The following is a 22,071-nucleotide window of genomic DNA, read 5'->3' as shown; positions in this document are numbered from 1 at the left end:
ACCACATATGAGGATAGAGGGAGAGGCCAGGGAGGCTGGGCGATGCAGGGGCTGAGTGAGGGGCCGGGTAGGCTGCGTGGCTCAGTTTATACACGAAACTTAACCCACGCTGAATTTCTTTCATTGTAACCTAATCACTTGGACCATTATCCTGCCGGAGTCTCATATGAATGCTAAACAATAAAAATTAGGCAAGCTCCACGTCATTAGACTCGCTTCAAGCTTCTATCACAGTGATATGTGAAAAGCAGTGGGGGTTTCTTTCTCTAGCAAAAGCAGACAATTTTTTTCAAGTCACTGAATAATTTTAAGGACAGAATTCATCACTTCAGCTTTAGTTTAAAAGGAGGAAGGAGACTCAAGTGTGACAACAGCCACTTGCCCGTATCTTTTGAACAAACCCTGACATTCACTTTCTTTCTTATTTAGGGAAATGATGGCTGAAACATGTCTTTGGAGAAGACTAGAGACTCTCTGAAAGGCAGCTTCTAAGTCTTCTATGAAACCCCTAATTTCCTCCTACAGGCAAGTGAGCACAGTTCTCAGAAGAGGAACACTTCACTTCAGTGTTTGGGTTATTCTGCCCTCCTTGGAAGTGGCCTCAGCTCCACTTCCTTGGGTTAAGACATGATCACTCAGGGACCTCAGTCACATCCGGGAGGTGTTCCAGCTACAAGCCTACTTATGCCTCCTGAGCCATGAGGCTGTGGTGCCTTAAACTGTATATTCAAGGCAACTAGGATTCAAGTCTGAGATGATAAAGAGTCTGCCTGAAATGCAGGAGACCCAGGTTCAATTCCTGAGTTGGGAAGATTCCCTGGAGAAGGGAATGGCTACCCATTCTAGTATTCTTGTCTGGAGAATTCCATGGACGGGGGAACCTGGTGGGCAACAGTCCAGGGGGTCGCAAAGAGTCGGATATGACTGAGTGACTAACACAATCATTTCTTACAGAACAATAAAGCCATCCTGATGGACTAAGGTAACAGGTGTTTCTTTTTAAAAAAGAGAGAAGAGAGAAGCGACACTTGGTGACCACTTACATAATGGATGGGATTTTAGCTTCAGCTGTTCTGTTGAAGAAGAGAATGAGGGCTTCTTTTTGCTGCTGCTTCTGTGGAAAGAGAAAGGGGGGCTTTAAAGTCTCCCACTCTGAGAACTCTGCAACAGACTGATGTAATTATTGCCACCACGAGCTTTATAGGTCCCAATATCATGTGGCAGAGCCGAGAGTCCCTGACTTATCCGCTTGCTTTAGCCACGCTGTGGAACTGTCTGGACCCTGGGAGACATGGCATTATAGCTCCTCCGTCAGCCTTTGAGAGCTGTCGTGAGAATCCAACGAGGCAAGGAACATACGAGCTCTTTGGAAGGACATCTCAGGTGGTACCTCAATATCCATACCAAGCTCAGGTGCTCAGCTGAAAGGCAGCCTCACTAAGCATGCTTGTTTACTACAGGTATTGCAGTCTGGTGACAACTTACACGAGACACTGGTCCAAGAAGTTCCCCTAGTCCCTTCCTCCTGCCAAGCTGTGTCCATGCCCAGCTGACTGAGCTCACCTCTAAGACGTGCTGAATCAATTCCAACTGACACCCACTCTATTCAAGTATCATCTCAAGACTCTCATTCATGTGTTTCTGGCCTGTCTCCCCATAAGGCAATTGACGTCCCTCGAGAAGAAACCATATTTTCTTTAGTGTTTGCGTCTAAATAAATCCCACTAAGGAATGCTAACACCGGAGGTATTTAAATAGTTTCATAATAATATGAGAGAACGTTTATTATTGCTCCTGGGCTCCCAGAGATGACAGGTACTCTCACCAGCCTTGGTACAGCCACCATCCTCTTCCAGTGTGGGTTTACAGATGCTCCCACAGTTTGGGCCTGGGCCCTGTGAGGCCAGTGACTGACACGGCAGCTTCCTCATGGGACAAAGAGATGACCCAGCAGTAATAACACCCATGGCCCCGAACTCACTATAACTCAGAGAAGCAGCCACAGCGGGACACATCTTAAATGACGGACACCACAAGACGAGGGGAAAAGCTACCTGGTCAAAATCGCTGTTTGGCTTTAAGCAGCATCTCTCGTCTAGGTCTTGAGGAGAAACAAGAAAAAGACCCAAGAACCACAGGAACCCATGGGGATCCTGCTACTGACGGGTTAGCAGGTCCATTTCATTTTATACATGCATGTCATGGTGGTGGCCACTGTTGCTCCTACTTTGTGGCAGCAGTTCGGTTTAACAACTCAAACTTCCTAGGAACTCATGGCGAACGTGCGGTTCTGTGTGTGTGTCGGGGCGGCGGCGGGGCAGCGTCCATGTGCCTTGTTTCTCAGCCTCGGGCGTGGTCAGGACTCCGATGAGGCTCCAGACACACGCCCAACTTTGCGTGTGTGGCCCATAAGCTCACATGGGGTCCACGCGTGTCCCTCAAAGGGTCCCCGGCAGCAGGTGAGGCTCTCCAACCGAACGCGTCCCTAGAAGGACATGCTGACGGGACAGTGTCCAGCTCCCATCTGGCGACCTCACTGGCAGTGCGCATGCCTCGAGCAGACTGCAGCCCACTCAATCCACAAAATAAACCCCTGGGCCCCTTCAGACACTCCTGTCAGATCCTTCCCCCAACCCATACTTACTCCACATCTGTTATTAGAAAAGGAGAGGGCAAAACAGATGGAGAGATGGTAAAAAAAAAGCACTTTCAGAAACCTTGCCCTGAGATTTAACATGCCCAGAACTGATGTGGGTGTGAGAAAACAAACATCCTTATCACACATGGTTAGGAGGCTGCAGTCCATGGGGTCGGTGAGGGTCGGACACGACTGAGCGACTTCACTTTCACTTTTCACTTTCATGCATTAGAGAAGGAAATGGTAACCCACTCCAGTGTTCTTGCCAGGTACGGGGGCGCCTGGTGGGCTGCCGTCTATGGGATCACACAGAGTCGGACATGACCGAAGTGACTTAGAAGCAGCAGCAGCAGCAGGGGGATGGCATACTGGGCTAACCCTTTTGGTCAGTATATAGCAAAAGTCTTCCAAATACGCCCATATCCCGTGATGTGTGTGTGTGAGTCACTCAGTAGCGTTCAACTCTTTGCAGCCCCATGGACTGTAGCCCATCAGGCTCCTCTGTCCATGGAATTATCCAGGCAAGAATACTGATATGGGTTACCATGCCCTCCTCCAGCGGATGGTCCCGACCCAGGGATTGAACCCAGGCCTCCTGCACTGTGGGCAGATTTCTTTACCGTCTAAGCCACCAGGGACTCCCTATCATGTGATACAGCAACTCAGTCCTTAACATTTATCTTCAGGATAGAAATGGAGGTACACAAATTCAGATGTAAACCGCTTTTTCAGTGTAGTGTCATTTAGAATAGTGAAAAACGGAAATAACTTGAATGTCCAACTACAAAGACTGATAAAATTATTATATAGACATGTGAGAAAGTATTCTGCAGTGTTCAAATTATTGTTGTTATTTAGTTGCTCAGTCATGTCCAACCCTTTTGCAACCACATGGACTGTAGCCCGCCGGGCTCCTCTGTTTCCCAGGCAAAGATACCGGAGAGGTTGCCATTTGCTTCTCCAGGGGATCTTCCCATCCCAGGAACCTAACCTGCCTCTCCTGCATTGAACAGGTGGGTCCTTTGCTACTGAGCCACTGGGGAAAACCAGTCTTCAAATATTATGTTTTAAAAGAACATACAATGACACTGAAAAGTGCAGATATAGTTTTGTAACCTGCTTTCTTCCCTACTTGAGGTATGTTTATAAGACCCGAATTCTGCTTTTAAAATACGTATGTTGCAATCTCATATCTTAATGGATACATATGGAATCTAGAAAAATGATACTGATGAATCTATTTGCAGGGCAGGAACAGAGACACAGACATAGAGAATGAACTTGCGGACACTGTGGGGGAAGGAGAGTGTGGGATGAATTGAGAGAGTAGCACTGAAATATATACATTACCCTGGGTAAAATGGATAGCTAGCGGAAAGTTGGCGTATAACACAAAGAGCTCAACCCTGTCTTCTGTGACAGTGTAGAGGGGTGGGATCGGGGTGGGAGGGAGGCACAAGAGGGAGGGGATACCTATGTATACTTATGGCTGATTCATGCTTTTGTGTGGCAGGAACCAATACATTATAAAGCAATTATCTTCCAATTGGTAAGCCTGGCATGCTGCAGTCCAGGGGTTACAAACAGTTGGATACAACTTAGCGACTGAATGATAACAACTATCTCCTCCAATTAAAGATTAAAAAAAAAATACTCTGCTCATTACATACGTAAGTTATATGTATACTGATATATAAATAATAAATATTTTAAAGCAAAATACACATAGATTTAATAGAAGAAAATACCCAAATGATATATGCCAAAATTATCAGAAGATGGGTCAATTTATTTTTTATAGTATAGTGATAAAAAACGTTTAATAAATGCTACATATTATAAGCACTTTTCTTTATCAGACTTTATACAGTAGATATCTGCTGTATTTTTAATGTAGGAGAAATCAATAGTTTATCTTAAAAAAAAAAGAAGCTCCCCAAACTGAGTAGACATAATATTAACCCAATAACTATCTTACTTCTTTTGCCGGCCCTGGACTGGGAAATTTTAAATAACCTGCATTCTTTGTTCCTGCCTCTTAGACTTTTATTAAATTAGATCCACTGGGGTTCTGAATTTCTTTCTCTGTGTGGGAATTTGAATGGATTGTCAAACGGCAGAAAGGTGAGCTGATACCATCCCCAGGAAGTCTGTGTGGACCAGTTCTATTTTTCTGCTCCTGGTACTGCTGATCAAAAAACGGCTTTAGACAAAGGATGATTAGAGTTGGCTTTTCTTAGCCAGTGAAGAGCTATCTATTATTTCGGCTCAAAATGAGAAAAAGCTTTCGCTGTACGTTATGCTTTATAAATTGGCTGCTTCACCTTGGCTTCTGTGATTTAAAGCTTTTCAAAAAATGTGGTCCTCTGGATGGGAAGGTGTGAGGGAACAAAGAAAGAACCGCTTTTTGACAGGTTAGCAGTGCTTTGCTTGAACCACCATGTGTAAAATCACTGGGAAACCTGGGGCTGCAGAGTCACTATTAAAAATGGGGGTGGTGGGGTCCTTTCTGCAGATTCACAGACTAAAACCACAAAACCATGATCCTCCAGTTTAACTCTTTCAATTCAGGATTTCGCAGCCAGTCAGGGCTTGGAAGGCATGTTGATGGCCATCTGGTCCAAGCCCCGCCAGACACTGGTTCTATTTCCTGGGTTAATTGGGGGGTGGACTGCTCCCAGTTGGCATGGTTTGTAATGCACTAAATCGGTGGCTTTATGGTAAGAAGGGTTCTGATGTTCTAAAGGCTCATGCTCATAAATTCATTTGCTACTTGGATTTTCCATTATAAAAAATTAGTTTACATTAAAGAAGACAAAAGAAAACAACATTTTTCAAGAATTTATCCTATCAAAAAGAATATAGTATCTTAGTACCATGCCGAAGGCAATCTTTATCTATTCAATTTCTCTCTCTTAAAGACAAACTTAAATTTCCCAAGACATCAAGGAAGCACAGAGCAATTCTCAAGCACTGTACTGAGAACTCAAGGGCTCTTCTCCACTGGATTCTTGAAGAATTACAATGCAATTTAGGGTCTGTTTTCACAATCTGCAAAATAGCTTTAAGACTCTGGGGTGAAGAAGCAGTGACAATAATCACACAACAGGTGGGATTCAGAGCAACTGCCACCAACCCTTTGTACTTTTCCAGCACCAAGCCTAGGAGGCAGGTTGTGGCTTCCCTTTTCAGGGAAGAAAATATCAACAAATCCCAAAGAATTTAAGGGATCTGCATAGTCATGGGGAGTTATAAACATCCAATATTCCTGATTTCCGTGGCTCAGCCTAGTCAATTTCACATCATCCCCTATTAATTCAGAAATCAAACATGCAGGTTACACCTGAAATCATAAAGGGCCACTCACCTAACCATGCACACTGGCGTAAAGTTTAAAAAATCCTTTCAAACCTTGCTGCACTAAGTTCAAGATTCCCATACTTTTTTTTTTTTTTTGGCTATTCTGCACAATTGACAGTTGCCTCTTGACCACTTAATATGACTTTCCTCCTCAATTCAAATCCCCACTGACTACTTTGCCAGTTGTCTACACTGGCTGTTCTCCATCTGGTTCGAGAGGTGAACTGGTACAGGCAAGGCTGTTCTGTGGAGACTCCCATGAAATACTGATAGACTCTCTTCCACCACATGTCCAAGGAACTAAAACACTTTATAAAGCTTTTTATAAACATTCATACCTTTGCATCTAAAAATAACATGCATCTGAATTTTTTCCTTTTTTTTTCCCAATCTTTTCCATTAATAGTATATATATATGTTCATTGGTTTTCTTGTTTGGTAGATTTCACTGATGGGCAAAAGTTAGCAGACTTGATAATGGCTTAAGAAAGTTTTAAGAAAAAGCTTAAAATCGAGAAAAAAATTTCCATTCATTGAGTTTTTATCTCACTGACACTGATTCTAGCAACAGAACATCTTATTTCTTCTGGTAGTTCCATGGAAATATAATTTGAGAATCACTGGTCTGTATGTCCACAGTGATGTTATGGAACTTTATTTGAAAATTCCACAGCAAAGAGATTATGCCTGCCGTTTCTTCCAGGCCACACAGATTATTGTATATAATATAGCATAAATTAAACACAGCTGGATAAGGTATTAATATCAGTGCAAAATCCTACACTGTTTCTTCAAAGCTACTAGCCAGTTTTGCTCATCACATGGGAAGATAACATTAAAAAAAAAAGAATCACACATTCTGTCTCTTGTCATTTTATTTATTTTGTACTCTCCCAGGAGGCTGGTATCTCATTTAGATCTAAGTTTCTGTATACGGGGTAATACCAAGCCCAGATAATGCTTTATGATAATGTCAAAAAATGTCAATGACTGTTATTTTCTTGGGAATGAAAATTGCAAGGTTTTTATCCCATGAGGACAGAAACGGAGCTGGTATAGATTACTTTATAGCACTTAGCACAGTGTGACACTGAAGGCAGATACGAAATGAAAGTGTTTTGAAAAGATAAAGCCGCCGTAGTGGAAAGAGCCCTAAAATATAGAGCTAACAGGCTTGGGGACAGCCTCAGCTCTGCCATGGAGTAGGTGTGAGACCTTGGTCGAATCCCAATCTCTGTGAACTTCAGTTTCCCTTTCAATAAAATGGAGGTGCCAACTTCCTGCCAACTATAAATGACTATAATAAGGACTAAAGGGTAAGAAGGTTTGAAAACTCTGCTATATAAATGTTAATTTGTTACTTTGACTAAAGCAAGTGACATGGGATGGTCAGAGGGTTAACATGTACACCAAATACCCTTAGGACTAATTTCTAACAACTGTGACTAGAGAGAGGTACCCTCAAAATACACTAAATGCAAATTCCAACTTCCTTTGAGGCATTCAGAATATGTATCACCATCCTGTCATTCCCCTGGGGTTTATTTTTATGACTGTCCATCAACAGTGATCTACCCAAGGAGAAAGCTGAAAACCCATGAGAGATTTGGGAAGCAGATGAGATAGGCTGAGAAACGAAGCAGGCTCACCATCCTGGCCTTGGGAGGTAGGGAAAAGTTACAGAAAGACAACATCAGGGGACCCCCACGGTGCCCCTTCCTGAGAAGGAATGGCAGTGCCCACGTGGACTTCCAAATCCCCATCTGCTGCCCCGACTCACAGTTTTGTCCTTGGTGGTCATCTCCTTGGCGGCGGCATCCAGGGCGGCTCTGGTCCTGGCGTTGATCTGGCCTGGGGCGACCACCACCATCTTGCGCTGCTTGGCTGGGAGCTGGGAGAGGACGTCGCCCTTGAGGCGTCGCAGCATGACCGCCTCCTCCAGCAGGAGCTTCAGCTCCCCCAGGTTGGAGGAGCCCGAGTAGTCCCATCCCCAGGGCTGCTGTGGAGGCAGAACCGAGACACAGCCTGTGAGACTTCTCAGGACCCGGGGAAGGGGCTGTGACCCCCAGGGACGACTTCCTCACAACATTCTCTTCCCCTGGCTTTGTTCACAGAACTTCAGTTGGCTTTCAGGGATGACTCAAACCTCCAGGAAGACAAATGAGAAACAGGAAGGGAATAGGAAGAAACAAAGTTTGGAATGAGGTGAACCAAAAATGTATATCATCAGTTCAGTTCAGTTCATTCCCTCAGTCGACTCTTTGCAACGCCATGAAGCGCAGCATGCCAGGCCTCCCTGTCCATCACCATCTCCCGGAGTTCACTCAGACTCACGTCCATCGAGTCCGTGATGCCATCCAGCCATCTCATCCTGGGTCGTCCCCTTCTCCTCCTGCCCCCAATCCCTCCCAGCATCAGAGTCTTTTCCAATGAGTCAACTCTTCTCAAGAGGTGGCCAAAGTACTGGAGTTTTAGCATTAGCATCATTCCTTCCAAAGAAATCCCAGGGCTGATCTCCTTCAGAATGGACATGGCATCTCACAATTTGGTGTTACGCTTTCTAGCAGCAAAGGGAAAATGCCACGTGGTTTGGTGCCCATTACATTCAAGAACAAGCGAGAGGGACTCCCCTGGGGGTCCAGTGGCCAAGACTCCTTGCATCCAATGCTAGAGGCCTGGGTGTGATTCCTGGTTAGGAAACTAGATGCTGCAACTAAGACCTGACTGAACCAAACAAATAAATATCAAAAAGAAAAAAGAACAAACAAGATATTCAGCTTGTCAGGCTCTTCCTATACATCAAATGCAGAAAGACTCTTCCTCAGGGCTTCCCCCACAGAGCCCACTGCCCAAGGTAAGAGACGATGCTGTGATATCTTTATTTGGTGGGGTTAACAGGGATTTATTTACAAAGCTGTGCTTCCCCAGTGTGGGTTTCACCAAGCGCGACCTGGTGGCTGCCATCACAGTGGCCACAGTGGTGGGGGCAGAAGGGGAGAACCCAGAACACAGGTGCAGCCGCATCTGGTTGAAACCAGCGGTGGGTTTTAGAGCGCCCAGGCCGTCTTTCATAAAAATGGTTCCTTCACCAGCAGCTCACAGGCGGCAGCGAGTGAGAATGCCTACTCGCTGCCATACAGCTGGAGGAGACGTTACCAATTAAAAACCCTGCCCTTCACTAACAATCTTACCAGAAATAGAACTGACTTCTACAGTCTTGTAGAAAATGAGGGAGCCGGGGTGCCTGTTGCCTTAGGGTTTCAGTTGCTCATTTTCCCTCATGCCTCACCCCACCCAGTACTGTGAACCGCTGTGGGCAGGGGCTAGGCTTGCTCATTTTTGAGGGCCAGTGGACCTAGTATAATGGTGGAGATGTGGCAGGTGTCCTTTGCTAAATGGGGAACAGGAAGAGACAGCCAAAAGTAGAGAAATAAAATGATCAAAAACAGCTTCTTTCTTTTTTTAAAAAAATGCTCTGAAATCAACTGGAAGTTCTCAGCAAATGCCTTCACACCATGGGGTTGAAAATGAGCTCAGTATGGGACATTCTCTTCAGTGGCTTCTTTTATTGCAAGAATCTGGCCACAACTGAAAAAAAAAAGTAGATCTGGCCTACTGGCTGCATTATATAAAAATCATGCCAGGAACAAATGGATATCATAATTAATTTAGGTATCATGCTCCAACATTCTAATATTATCAGCTTTTAATCTTGCAGATTAAAACCTGATAATACCAAAGGTTTTAATATATGGAATAACTACATTTCAGCAAGCTTTTTACTGAAAACTTATCAGGGAGCAGGCATTGGTCTAAGTGGAAGGAAGGATATGAAGATGGGGAAGGTACTAACTTTGTTTTCTTGGTTGCTGGGGCAGCAAGGAGGAGGGAAAGGGTGAATTTGAGGATGTGAAGGACTGTGGAGATGGTGGCCAGGAACACAGGGAGGGATGGCATGGTGGTAAAGGCAATGAGCTCTGCTTCTAGCTCCTACCACCCCTGGCTCAACAAGGCATTATCAGGGACCAGACTGTCGAGGAGGAGAAGATCCTTTGCAGAAAGCGGATCGCTTGCAAAGAGGACAGAGGTATAAATCACACATGGGAGTTCTGAGTGATCCAGACAACCGTGTCCAATCTAATTTGGACTGATCCACAGGGAAACTTAGTTAAAGAAGTGTACAGCTTTAAGTATATTCAAGGACAGAAATTTCTTGCCTCAGTGACCAGCTAAAAATGGTGTATAATTAACTTTGCCAGGCTCCACAAGTTACACGATAAGTACTTTGTTTGAATATAAGTGGATATTTTCAAAGTACTTGAAAAGCTTTTCTCTTTTCAGGAAGTATTTTAAAATAAGGCAGATGATCGTTTTTATGTCATGAACTTGCACAGCAAGGCTCTTCTCTCTCAGGTGGTGTGGCGGGCAGCCACTTCTCCAGAGTGTCAGGGCCAGCCATGCAAACAGCAGCTTGGCATATCTGTGATTTGGTCACCAAACAGGAATCCTTGAGGTCTGAAGTAACAAGGCTTTGAATCCAGCTAGAGCCTCTGTGACAGGGGCACCACCCACAAGAAAGAAGCCGGCATGAGAATGAGTAATTAACTAAGGGGGATGTCTGAGGGCTTCCTTGGTGGCTCAGACAGTAAAGGGGCAAGTTTGGCATCCAACTTTTTTTTTTCACTCTTTTATTTCCCACATCATTAATTTTTTTCTTCAATTTAAAAAAAAAATTGAGGTTTTAGAAATCATGATAGCATTTGTGTTTATAAGGTTTGCTCTGCCCTTTTTGGAAAAGAGGAGCTGTGTGGACTGCGGCTTCAGGGGCAGCCGCTTCTCTGGCTCTGTATTCACAAATAATCGGTAGGTCAGAGGCTTCCAGCCTGCGGACCAGACACGGTTCACCATCACGAGTCAGGTTCACCATCACGAGTCAACATCTGAGCCAAGGTGCACTGCTGCGAGCCCGCCAGGCCAGCCTGAGACCACGCCCCCCAACTCCACCTGTTCAAAGGCTTCCTCTGTCTTCTGTGCACCAAGCAGGGGGGCCCTTGGCTTCACCTAAGCTCACTTCAGTGTCCTCCAGTCGGGCAAGAGCTGCAGGCTCTCGGAGATCCAGGCACCTGTGCACCACCCACTGGTCGCTTTACCAGAAAATACTATCGAGCATTAGAACTAGGAGGGGCTGCTCTTGTCTAATAGAAGACACTCCAAGGCCAGAGTGAGGGGTGAAGCGGAGCTAAAATCTGAATCCAGCTCCATGGCTGGTCCCTTCTGACCACGCCATGGCCGAAAAGAAGGAACAAGAAGGAAAGTGTGACTGTTGTATTTAAAATGGATAACCAACAAAAACCTATTGCACAGCACATGGAACTCTGCTCAATGTTATCAGCCTGGATGGGAGGGGGGGTTTGGGGGGGGATGGATACGTGTATATGTATGGCTGAGTCCCTTCACTGTTCACCTGAAACTATCACGACATTGTTAATTGGCTATACCCCAATATAGATGGTTTTTTGGTGTTAAAAAATAATAAAATAAAAAAGAAGAGTGTGACAATCAGGGTGAAGGGTGGGTGGGGAAGAGAGGGAACGGAGAATAAATACCCGCTTGGCGCCACAGTAGCGAAGTCCAAAGGCATGGAACTGAGGGAAGAAGGTTGGCTTGACGGCAAGGATCTGTGTGTAGAGCTCCGCCGGCCGGGACATTGCTGGTGTGCCCGACAGTAAGATCACCCTCTTGGCAACCTAGAACACAAAGAGCCAAAGGTGCTGAGGCACACAGAGGACATGCAGGGCATGTCCCCAGCACCCTCTCACTAGGAGCTGGAGCTGGTGACCCTGGAACAGTATATTCCGTGGAATCCAGCAGGAAGCAAGACCTTTGCTTCCTGGCATTCTGACCATAGGTGCTTCCCAAGTTCACTCATCTTAGATCCAAGGCAGATGTAGATTCCAAACACACTAAGACTGGCGTCACTCCAGGGCTCTGTGTGGCATCAGCCTGGGAACTCTAGGCGAAGGTACCACAATCAGAGAGAAAGAGCAAGTGTGCTCCGAGAACCTCATGGTTGGATCCCTGTAAGAGGCTGGGCGTCATCTTCTAAGCTGCCTTGGCCAAGCCCTCGGTCCACATCTATTTAAGCACTTAGCCCCTTGCACTGCGTTCTATCTTGTCTGACTCCCTCAACTAGACTGCAAGCTTCTTGAGATCAAGGACTGAGCTGGGTTCCCTTTGATTTCCTGTAGCACAGTCGCTGGCACAAAGTAAGCACTCAGTAGGTATTCACTGTATGCCGAAAAACATTCACAAGGAAGCTAACCAGTGTCCTAGGGACGGCAGGGTAAACATGAAGAATCCAGCATTGGAAGAGGAAGCATGGGAGACTGCAGCAGCGCTGAACTTTTTCCAGGATGGATTTCTGACATCCAAGCAGAACCTGTGATCAGACAATGGCACCTAGGACCAGCCCTTTCGCACTCCCAGGAGGAAGAATCTGCGATGGCCTGTGTGTTAAGCCTCTATTTGATTTTCTTTAGAGGAAAACAGAAAAAACAACAGAAAAAAGTGTCACTAACCCAGCTGCACAATGCTTTAAGCCTGGATATCCCTGACTCAAGTTCATTTTGCAGTTAATAAGGACTTTAAAAGGTGGGACCTGGATCCATCTCCCCTAAACGCAGTCCAGGCCTGTAGCAGGCTGCTCAGCCAAAGGCAGAATGGGTCTAAATAGTTGGTTGATTCCAATGACAGGCTTCAGATTCCTCATTACCCTGACATCCACCTAATCCAAGGAGATCAGACCCCAAATCCTACTTCTTACTCAGATGAGAAAGAGGGTGAGAGAAAAAAAAAAAAAAGAGAGAGAGACACTCCCCACTGGATTAGAATGCAGAATGGTCAAAGATCACTGGAGGTACAATCCATTTCAGCTCTGGGAAGGGACCCTACTGTGGGGCTCAGTTGTCTAGAAACAGCTTGCTAACCACCGTAACCTTGAGTTAATGACAGCAGCGTAAGGCAATTGCATGCAGTCAATCACCTAGGGGAGGAAATTAGGTTTTCAGATGGATACATGGCCTCATAAAAATAAATAAATAAAGGTGCAACAGAGGGAAAAAAAATAATTCTTTATAAATATACAATATATACCTTTCTCAAGATGCACTTCTGCCCTCTGAGCAACCACCAATACCTAATTCCATTATGACAGGAGAGCTATGAATTTCTCCAGCTATAATTTTCCACAGTTCAATTACCCAGGCCTTCTAATTTCCTGCAAGGTTTGATGTAGATTCATTAAAATAACAATGAGCTTCTTGAATGACGCCTGTAGCATCGCTTGCCTTGGCTCAAGATTATTTCAATGAAACGGGAGAAATGAAAAGTCTTATCAGTAAGAGCAAATCAGCTCATCATCCCAAACCTATTCCCCACATCATTGTCATCACCACTGCCATAGCCTGGGGATGGAGTCTGGGTAGCAGCTCACAGATTAGCTGAGGGAAATTAACTCCAGGGTTCTCTGCCAGGTGGTTACAGGCCAGAGTTAATATGGAGTTAGCCTTCCCATATACTGTCCAGACCCTATAGGGCGTGAGGGGACCGATGAAAATGGATGCTTGTGGGTGTTAAAAAGCAGAGGCAGCATTATGGAAAACGAAAAAGGCCAGCTTTGAAAAGAAACCAATAGGGTGTCTCATCTATTATGGAATGATTTAAACTGCTCAGCCCCAACACGTTTATTGTCATCACTGTCACGCGTAAGGCCGTTAATCATGCCCGGCTGCTCAAGGTTCAGATGTCATCCTCCACCTCTGGAACTTCCCATTTAGGAAAGTAGAAGTGTATACAGCTACACGAATCCACACTAAACTGAATGCCTTAAGTTAACTCTTACCGAACCTGAGAAACCCACAATGGAACAATGCAAAAAAAAAAAAAAGAAAGATTTCTATTTAGTGTCAAGAGAAGTTGGGTCATTCTCACAAGCAGGAGATTCCTTCTGCAGATGGCCTGATCACCCTGGGGGAAGAGAGCAGGCCCTCCAGCTGACACCACTCCCCCTCTGACCTGAAGAGGCAAACAGCCATCTCTTCAGAACGCAGAGAGACTGGGTTTCCTACTCCCTGCTTTTATATCACAATGAAAAGACGGCCACAGGGCTTTCCTGGTGGCTCAGACAGTAAAGAATCTGCCCACAGTACAGGAGACCTGGGTTCGATCCGAGTCAGACAGATGCCCTGGAGAAGGAAATGGCTACCCATGCCAGTATTCTTAAGTGGAGAATCCCATGGACAGAGGAACCTGGCAAGCTATGGTCCATAGGGTCACAAAGAGTTGGACACAAATGGGAGACTAACACACTTCACTTGCTCTGAAAGAGTGTTCTTACAGGGCTTCCCAGGTGACACTAGTGGTAAAGAAGGTGACTGCCAGTGCAGGAGACATTAAGAGACTCGGGTTTGATCCCTGGGTCAGAAAGATCCCCTGGAGGGCATGGCAACCCACTCCAGTATTCCTGCCTGCAGAATCCCATGGACAGAGGAGCCTGGTGGACTACAGTCCATGGGGTCGCAGAGAGTCAGACACGACTGAAGCAACTTAGCATGCATGCAACACCCAGAGCTTGGCTGCAAATCCACTGAAAGGGAACGGATGGTACACATTACGACAGATTTATGCAGCAGAAAACTACTTGTGAGAATGAGATCCTGTCATCGGTAATGAAGTGGAATGATTACCAAGATACATCATCAAGGGGGAAAAGAAAGGTAAAAAACAGTGGTAGAATACTCTAGGGAGGGAGATAAGAAACACACATCATGTCCTGACATGGGCACAGACCAATTTTTAGAACTAAACCAAGGGACTGGGGATTCAAGGTGAGCACAAGTTACTTTTCAGTGTACACTCCTTTGTGCTATTTGAATATGCCATCTGGTGAAACTGCTTTAATGAAAAAGGAAAAGAAAAAGCTCGTACACCGTAGATCACTAGTCTCATCTGGTCTAGCCAATCAACAGAGATGAAAGGACTCTACTCACACAGAAAGAGAAACACCTATTTATTAGGAAGGATGGTGGGATTCTTCCTCTCTCTACAGAAATAATCTAACTGGTTTAACAATAAAAAGCACTATAAATAAAACACCACTAAGGAAAACTCAAACACACACCTCACAGCTCAACAGGGAAAAGTCTGACATCCTTCAGGGCTGAGGTCACGAGGAGAAAAAGAGCGTGCGATGATTTGGGCTGAGCGAGAGTGACGATGGTGATGCATGGGCAGACTGAACTTCAGAGGCAGCTGTCAAAAGGTAAAATCACTACCCAGAAATCCCGAATGTAGGAATTTGTCCTAAGAGGACAAGGTATACAAGCTCTGAATATATGGATGGTGTTCATGTGCAGAATTATTTATAACAGCTACACAAGGTCCCACGCTAAGGGTTAAATTATGGGATGTGACCATACCACAGAATGCTCCTAAGCCATTAAAAATGATCTTGTCCTGCAACTGACGTGTCAGAAAAATAACCAAGCTGTTAACAGAGGTTTTCTGTGTTGGGAGGGATGAAAGGTGGTTCTATTTTTTTGTGTGTGTGTGTGGCCATGCCATGCCCCATTCAGGATTCTAGATGCCCAACCAGGGATTGACCCCCACCCCCCGAAATCCCCACCCCTCTGACAGTGGAAGCTTGGTCTTAACCACCGGATCACCGGGGAAGTCTCAAGATGATTTTAGTTTTAGTTTTGTCCCCTATAGCTTTCTGTCTTGCTTGCTTTGAACCCATTGAACAACATGGATGTGACCTGTACAATTCCACTTAAGCAGATATTTTTCAACAATAGGTTGAAAATTCAACCACACGGATGAGTCTGAGGATGTGGGGGATCCGCAGATACGGAGGGCCAACTAACTATAAGCAAGTTAAAGGCAGACTAACATCCACGTTGTTCAAGGGTCAACAGGAAATGAAAATAGAACCACTTTGTTAAGCAGCCTGGGAAAATAGTGCCATAGAGCAAGAAAGTTGCCACCTTTCCCCAGGGTACAGTGACACCAATTTCCTATAACACGTCCTCTGCACGCAGCTGCTGTTTCCATCCATGAAACCCACATGCTCTGGCCTAGCTGTCTCACAGACAGTGGGATTGTAACCTAATTACCTCATCACGAACATCTGCTGAAAATCTTGACATACTAATTAACAGAATGTAGTTCTAAGAGATCCACGAGTGGAGTGAGGGGAATAGTCAAGTGGTATTAAATTAGGCCCTTATGTGGCTTTTCAAAGGCATTGCTTTACTTCTTCCCAACTTCTTATTCCAAAAAATACCTAGCTTGACTCGTTTCCTTAGAGCATCTAGATCAATGGTTCTCAAGAGAAACGGGGAAGCATAATTCCCCTCCTCTTGCACCTGGGCTTCCGTGCTGGCTCAGCTGGTAAAGAAGCTGCCTGCAATGTGGGAGACCTGGGTTTGGTCCCTGGGTTGGGAAGATCCGCTGGAGAAGAGAAAGGCTACCCACTCCAGTATTCTGGCCTGGAGAATTCCATGGACAGAGGAGCCGTCCATGGGGTCGCAAAGAGTCGGACACGACTGAGCAACTTTCACATGCCACACACGCCACCTGGGACACTTGGCCATATCTGGAGATAAGTCTGGGTGTCACAACTGGGGGTACCAGTGGCATTTAGTGGGTACAGGCCAGGGATGCTGCTAAACATCCTACTGATACAATGCCTAGGACGGCCCTGTGGACAACAAGGAATTACCCAGCCCAAAATGTCAACAGTGCCAAGGTCGAGGAACTGTGATCTAGATGAAAATACAGCAGAGAGATGACAGATCTGATCAACAGGATTAACACAGGATGCCTCATCCTCCACCCCTACTCAAAGGTGCCAACAGTCCAGCACCACACAAAGTCAATGTTATGGATGACAATGGTTTTGAGACACCCATGAACAGGCTTATATCCACGGGTCCTATTTTGATACATTAATTCACCCAAGTTCTATGGTAAATCCAGAGTAATATATACTAGTTTGCAGTTAAAAATTTGTTTTAAATGTGTCACTCTGAAATATACCCAAGATATGAAAAATATTAACACTGTTTAAAAGGTCTGGCTCAGAAGCACATATTTCAGAAAACAATATTTAAGTCCGGCTTGCCTGCCAGGTGATAAGTGCATTAACAAGACAGTTGCTAAGAAGCTTTCCTAGTATATCTTTAATGATAGCATCTACCTACTGTGCAGTTTCTTTTGTCTAGACAATCAAGGGTACAGATTTAATTTTAGTTGTGGCTGTAATATTGAAACCACGGTACCAAAGTCTATTAACATTTTTCAAAAGAAAACATATTAAAACCTCCCAAAACAAGGGTCACCACTCTGGGAAAAACATTCCATTTATGTGTGTGCAGAAAGGGCTCTCAACCTATAAACATTTATAGGTAACTTGAGCAGAGAATGAAGCTTTTAAGTAAAGTACTTTTAAGTCTAGAGCAAATACAGTTCTGCTTTGGAAGATGTATCATGTTACCAGTTATTCTGAATGCAAAACAAACTTGAAATGAGTAGATACTTGAGTGCCTTTTGTGGGCAGGCAGAAAAAATTTTCAAGTGCTAGTAAGTTTCACCAACATTTAGCATATTAGTTTTCTCCAGCTTAGTGCGATTATGCTTCTTTAACGCAATACAAGCTGCAGTTTTAAAACAATGGTGCAACCCAAAGGCTGCTTTACTAGAGCTCAAGATAAAAAGGCACTTTTGTTTGTTCAGTTCATACAAATCAAAGATTGCTCCAGAGTCTTCTGTGAGATATTTTCACCTTGTTATGAGAAAAAAGATTACTTTTCTAATTGTACAATATTTTTCTCCTAAAGGACCAAAAAACTCACTACAGAAAAATGGAAGGAAATTTGGGGCTTTCCCCCTGTTGGGAGTGGAGGGACTAGGACACACAAGAGACACCAAAGTGTGTGACACACGCAACATGGCACTTAAACTGCAGGTCAGAACAGAATGCTTTTGGATAGATTCAAAGCTGCACTGTACACACATAAAACACACACAACACACACATACGCCTTCTGCTTGGAAGCCAGGACCCAAGCAGACAAAGCGTTCAGCACGGGTTCAGACCACCCCAGAAAAGGATGTGGACAGCTAACCTTTCTGTTAACAAATCAGCCTTAGGATGGCCCCAGAAAATGGTATCATCTTCTAATTATTATAAATTAATAATATTAATTATTATAAAGCAGGTCTCAGCTTTGTGGCTGAGACCCACAATACCCAGTTGATACCCACACTTAGTTCTGAGTCTGTATGACTGGTTGCCCTTGGTTCCCAGCACTCCAAGAGCTCTGCCCCGCAAACCACTGAGCAGATAGGCAGGTCCTCCTGGACAGTTTAAGATGGGACACTGCTGGAGGCTATAGCTCTGCCTTGTCCAGGAGGACCCTAAGGAGGTTCTGGAGTGAATCCTGACCCGACTCGTGACCTTCAACAGGTCTTCATGTATGACAGACAACTACACTGACCACTAGCTCCTCAGCAGGACGTTAGGAAGAAAAGTCAATCTGGGACCGAAGTCCTAAGTTGAGATGCCCTGGGTCAGTGCTAAGTCATGTCCGTGGGCTGCAGCCCCAGACTCGCAGCCCCTGCTCCCCTTGGACCCCTGTCCAGCCCAAACAAAACACAGGGCATCTCGGCACCCCGTGGGTTCAGGCACCAAGTCTAGCCTCGGCAGCACTCACCTTGAGGAGGGGCACAGCTGCACGACAGCGGGCAGTCTTAATGTTTTTGAGGAAGTGGGATTCATCCTGTAAAGAAACAGTCACATAAGTGGACAAGGCCAAACCCTGCGTGGACGGAGAGAGAGCCCACGTTAAGCTTGACCCTAGTACAGCATCGCCCTTCTTGTTCAGCCATCAGGGAGATGGCTGTGGGTGTGGCTAAGGACCAGGCTCTGGGCATCTTCTCTGCAATGTTTTAGGCAAGCTGCTTCATCTCTCAGGGACAGTTTTCCACCTGCAAAGTGGGGCTGGTGATCCCCTGCCCTGCCCACCTCACTGGCTGCACTGAACAAATCTCTTTGCTGGTTTCTAAGACACCTTCCACTAATCAGTGTGCTGAGGACCTGGGTGTGCCCTGCACTGGCGCCTGGTGCTGCTGCCCAGCGTGTGCAGTCTCCTTCCCCTCCCTGAGCACCTCCTTGGCTCCCACGTCTCTGAAGGCACTGGGATGGACTGCGACGATCTGCGTGTGCTTCTGCCTGTCCTGCTGGGCTATGGCTCCCTGGAGGCCAGAGGCTGACCTCCTGTCTCCATACCCACAGCAGTGCATGGCCCTGCACAGGGGATGACCCTCTAGTTGGCTGAGCAAACGGATAAAGGTGGCTCCTTGCAATCAACCTGCTGCCGGGAAACCCGAGGCAGAGCCTCCACTGCAGCTTTGTTGATGCGTATGTCTCAGAGGCTCACCAAGAGCTTTCAAGAGCCCTTCCCTTTCGCTCTCTCTAGGTGAGATGTGCGCTTGACAACACGAGCAGCAAGGTCTGTGGAGCCACTGTCGACAGAGAATCCTATTTTTAGAGGAGGGAAATACCACTGGTAGTTTTCCAGTTACACGTTTGCATAAAGACCCTTTCATGTCATCTGGAGGCATCAGGTTCACCTGTTCTGCCAAGAAGAAAAGTGAGGATACGCTTACATTGGAATTCATCCATCGCACGCTCCACCCTGAACAGTCTGTTACCTGGACTTGGGGTGGGAGCTGGCCAGATGTGGGCGGAGATGGGAGAGACTCGCACCTTTTCAGGGTTATATTTGTGAGCCTTGTGGACACACTGAGTGCTGGAGAGGAGGCCAGCCTCTCCAGACTTTCCTTCTGGAGCGTGAGAGGAGTTAGAAGAGGGCAAGTGGCAACTACAAGACATACCATCACATCTGGGAGCAAGACTCTGAAAGCTCCTCCAAAAATGGGTAACGAGTGCTTTTGTGTGTATGTATTTGTGGTGGGAGGGAACATCTTTATATCGGCTGAAAGAAAATCTATTAGCTATTTGAGCTGCACGCCTGGGTCATGCCAACAAAGAGAGCAGCAGATGAAGGTGCAGGCCCGTGCTGTCCAGGCTGTAGTTCCTGGAGTTCTGGGCTGTCTGGGGTCCACGGGCTCTATCATGACCCCCCTGTGGGGAGAAGAGGTGGGCTGGAAACCCCCAGCACAGACCCAGCAGATCACCACTTTCCAAAAAGCCCCCAGAAGATCCTAATATGTAGCCAGGACTGAGAATTGATATTTGAGAGAAATGAAATACCAGTTCCTCACAAAATGAAGCCAGTGATTTCTCTTCTAGAAACCTAGGGAGGCTCCATGAGATGACAGATGTGGACATTCGTGGAGCTTTCAGGGAGACTTTCCCCAGGGAGGAAGTACCGAAAGACTGTCGAGTCACTTACAATGATGACAACTTTAAATGGGGGTTTTAGCTGCTTTTCTAACTTGCTCAGAAGATCAAAACTGACAATGTTGACCAAGCCATCTGTCAGGCGGTCCTTCCCAGTCACCACAACGTTGATGTCAACTGGGTTCAGAGACGGCAGCCACCGACGGAAGGCCTGGGGGTGACAGGAGAGAACAAAATCCAAGTGAGGCTCTGGCCCGGCAGCCACCAGCTGGGATGCCCGCCAAGCCATCACTGACTCTCTCCAGGTGGACCAAGGTTAGCGCCCCTGCTAGGCTCCCAGCTCCCCACCCGCCTGCATTTGTCATACCCCTGTCCCTAAGACTGAACTGTCCCTATGAACGGCCGTAGCCTGAGCAAGCCGACAGCTGCCCCCGAGTAACCTGAAGCTGGGGAAAGCTATGGACGATGAACCATGTCTTCCTTCCTCACCGCGTCTGCTTATGGAGAGTTTTATTCATTTCACAGGACCACTCTGATCCTTGGATTTATGGTAGACAAGCTCATAGCTAAGTGACAATACAACGGCTGTGTCAGGTTCTTCAGCCAAAAAGTTGCCCGGCAGACAGAACACCTCCTACCCACACCACATGCTACTGGGTGTAAAATCCTGAGCCCCCAGTTAGGAGGTGTGACCTCAAGGTCCCAGAACTGCCCCTCACTAGCAGTAAGTATGGTGCTTAGCCTCTTTGAGGGGCAATTTTCTCACCTGTAAGTGCGGTTAATATCTCATGTCTATTGTACATGGCTACTTAAGGATTAAGGGAAATAAAGGGAGTAAAACTATTCTGAAACCTAAGTGAAAGGTGTTGTCAGCAGGGACACCAGAGGCGCTCAGGAAGCGTCTGTGATAGGCGCAAGTGAGTTGGAGCTTGGAAAGACTGCTCCTCTCCTTCCTGAAGGCCTGGGCTGATCCCAACTCAGAAAACCAGGGGCCTGACCTCAGGAAGCTATCTCATCTCCCCTCTCGCCCTCAGCTGACAGAGCTTCCGAGCTTCCCTGGGGCCTGCCCCCAAACAGTCATGTGGTGACTCTGACTCTGAGGAAAACTGTCCTTGTTAACGTGATGACACCAGGAAAACTGACCTGCTCCCAGGTGAAGCGCACAGATGACGGTACCACCACCAGGAGGGGCCACTCCTTCCGGTAATAGGCCGCTATGCAGATGGCTTGGATGGTCTTCCCCAGACCCATGTCATCGGCAAGCAGCAGGCGGCCTCTTTGTGCTACAGCGAAACTGAAGTGGACAAGGTCAGGATACAGCACAGCACACCTCCCAGGGCAGTGGTTAAACTGCCTTTGCATAGCACGGAAGCCTCACCGCTGCTTGCGGGGGCTACCTGTTCATGAGAGACCTCTCCCCCAAGAAGGAAGACAGGGGCCAAACAGGGGGCAGGGTGGTAATAATCTAGGGAAGACTATACAAACAGGGACAACGTGCTGTGCTTAGTCACTCAGTTGTCTGACTCTTTGTGGCCCCATGGACTGTAGCCCACCGGGTTCCTCTGTCCATGGGGATTCTCCAGGCAAGAATACTGGAGTGGGTTGCCATGCCCTCCTCCAGAGGATTGTCCCAATCCAGGGACTGAAT

At 46.3% G+C, this 22,071-nt stretch overlaps 1 protein-coding gene across 7 annotated transcripts in view; it reads right to left on the bottom strand.

The window, feature by feature from the left end:
* SMARCAL1 (SWI/SNF related, matrix associated, actin dependent regulator of chromatin, subfamily a like 1) overlaps positions 1 to 22,071 on the bottom strand; it is a 53,708-nt gene that overhangs the window by 11,144 nt on the left and 20,493 nt on the right. For 5 of the 7 annotated variants that reach the window (XM_042244204.2, XM_060411261.1, XM_027965157.2 and 2 more), the window contains 6 exons: positions 21,567 to 21,717; positions 20,476 to 20,634; positions 18,772 to 18,837; positions 11,605 to 11,745; positions 7,779 to 7,997; positions 1,044 to 1,114 (listed from right to left, as the gene is read on the bottom strand). In XM_042244204.2, the coding sequence (XP_042100138.1) occupies positions 1,044 to 1,114; positions 7,779 to 7,997; positions 11,605 to 11,745; positions 18,772 to 18,837; positions 20,476 to 20,634; positions 21,567 to 21,717 (807 nt within the window). The remainder of the gene's footprint in view (positions 1 to 1,043; positions 1,115 to 7,778; positions 7,998 to 11,604; positions 11,746 to 18,771; positions 18,838 to 20,475; positions 20,635 to 21,566; positions 21,718 to 22,071) is intronic. The other 2 variants (XM_060411264.1, XM_060411262.1) reach the window with 1 other exon arrangement.

This window comes from Ovis aries, chromosome 2 (genome assembly GCF_016772045.2).
Source record: "Ovis aries strain OAR_USU_Benz2616 breed Rambouillet chromosome 2, ARS-UI_Ramb_v3.0, whole genome shotgun sequence".
NCBI lineage: Eukaryota > Metazoa > Chordata > Mammalia > Artiodactyla > Bovidae > Ovis > Ovis aries.
The sequence above is the reverse complement of the archived record's forward strand: the minus strand, read 5'-3'. Positions and strand labels throughout refer to the sequence as shown.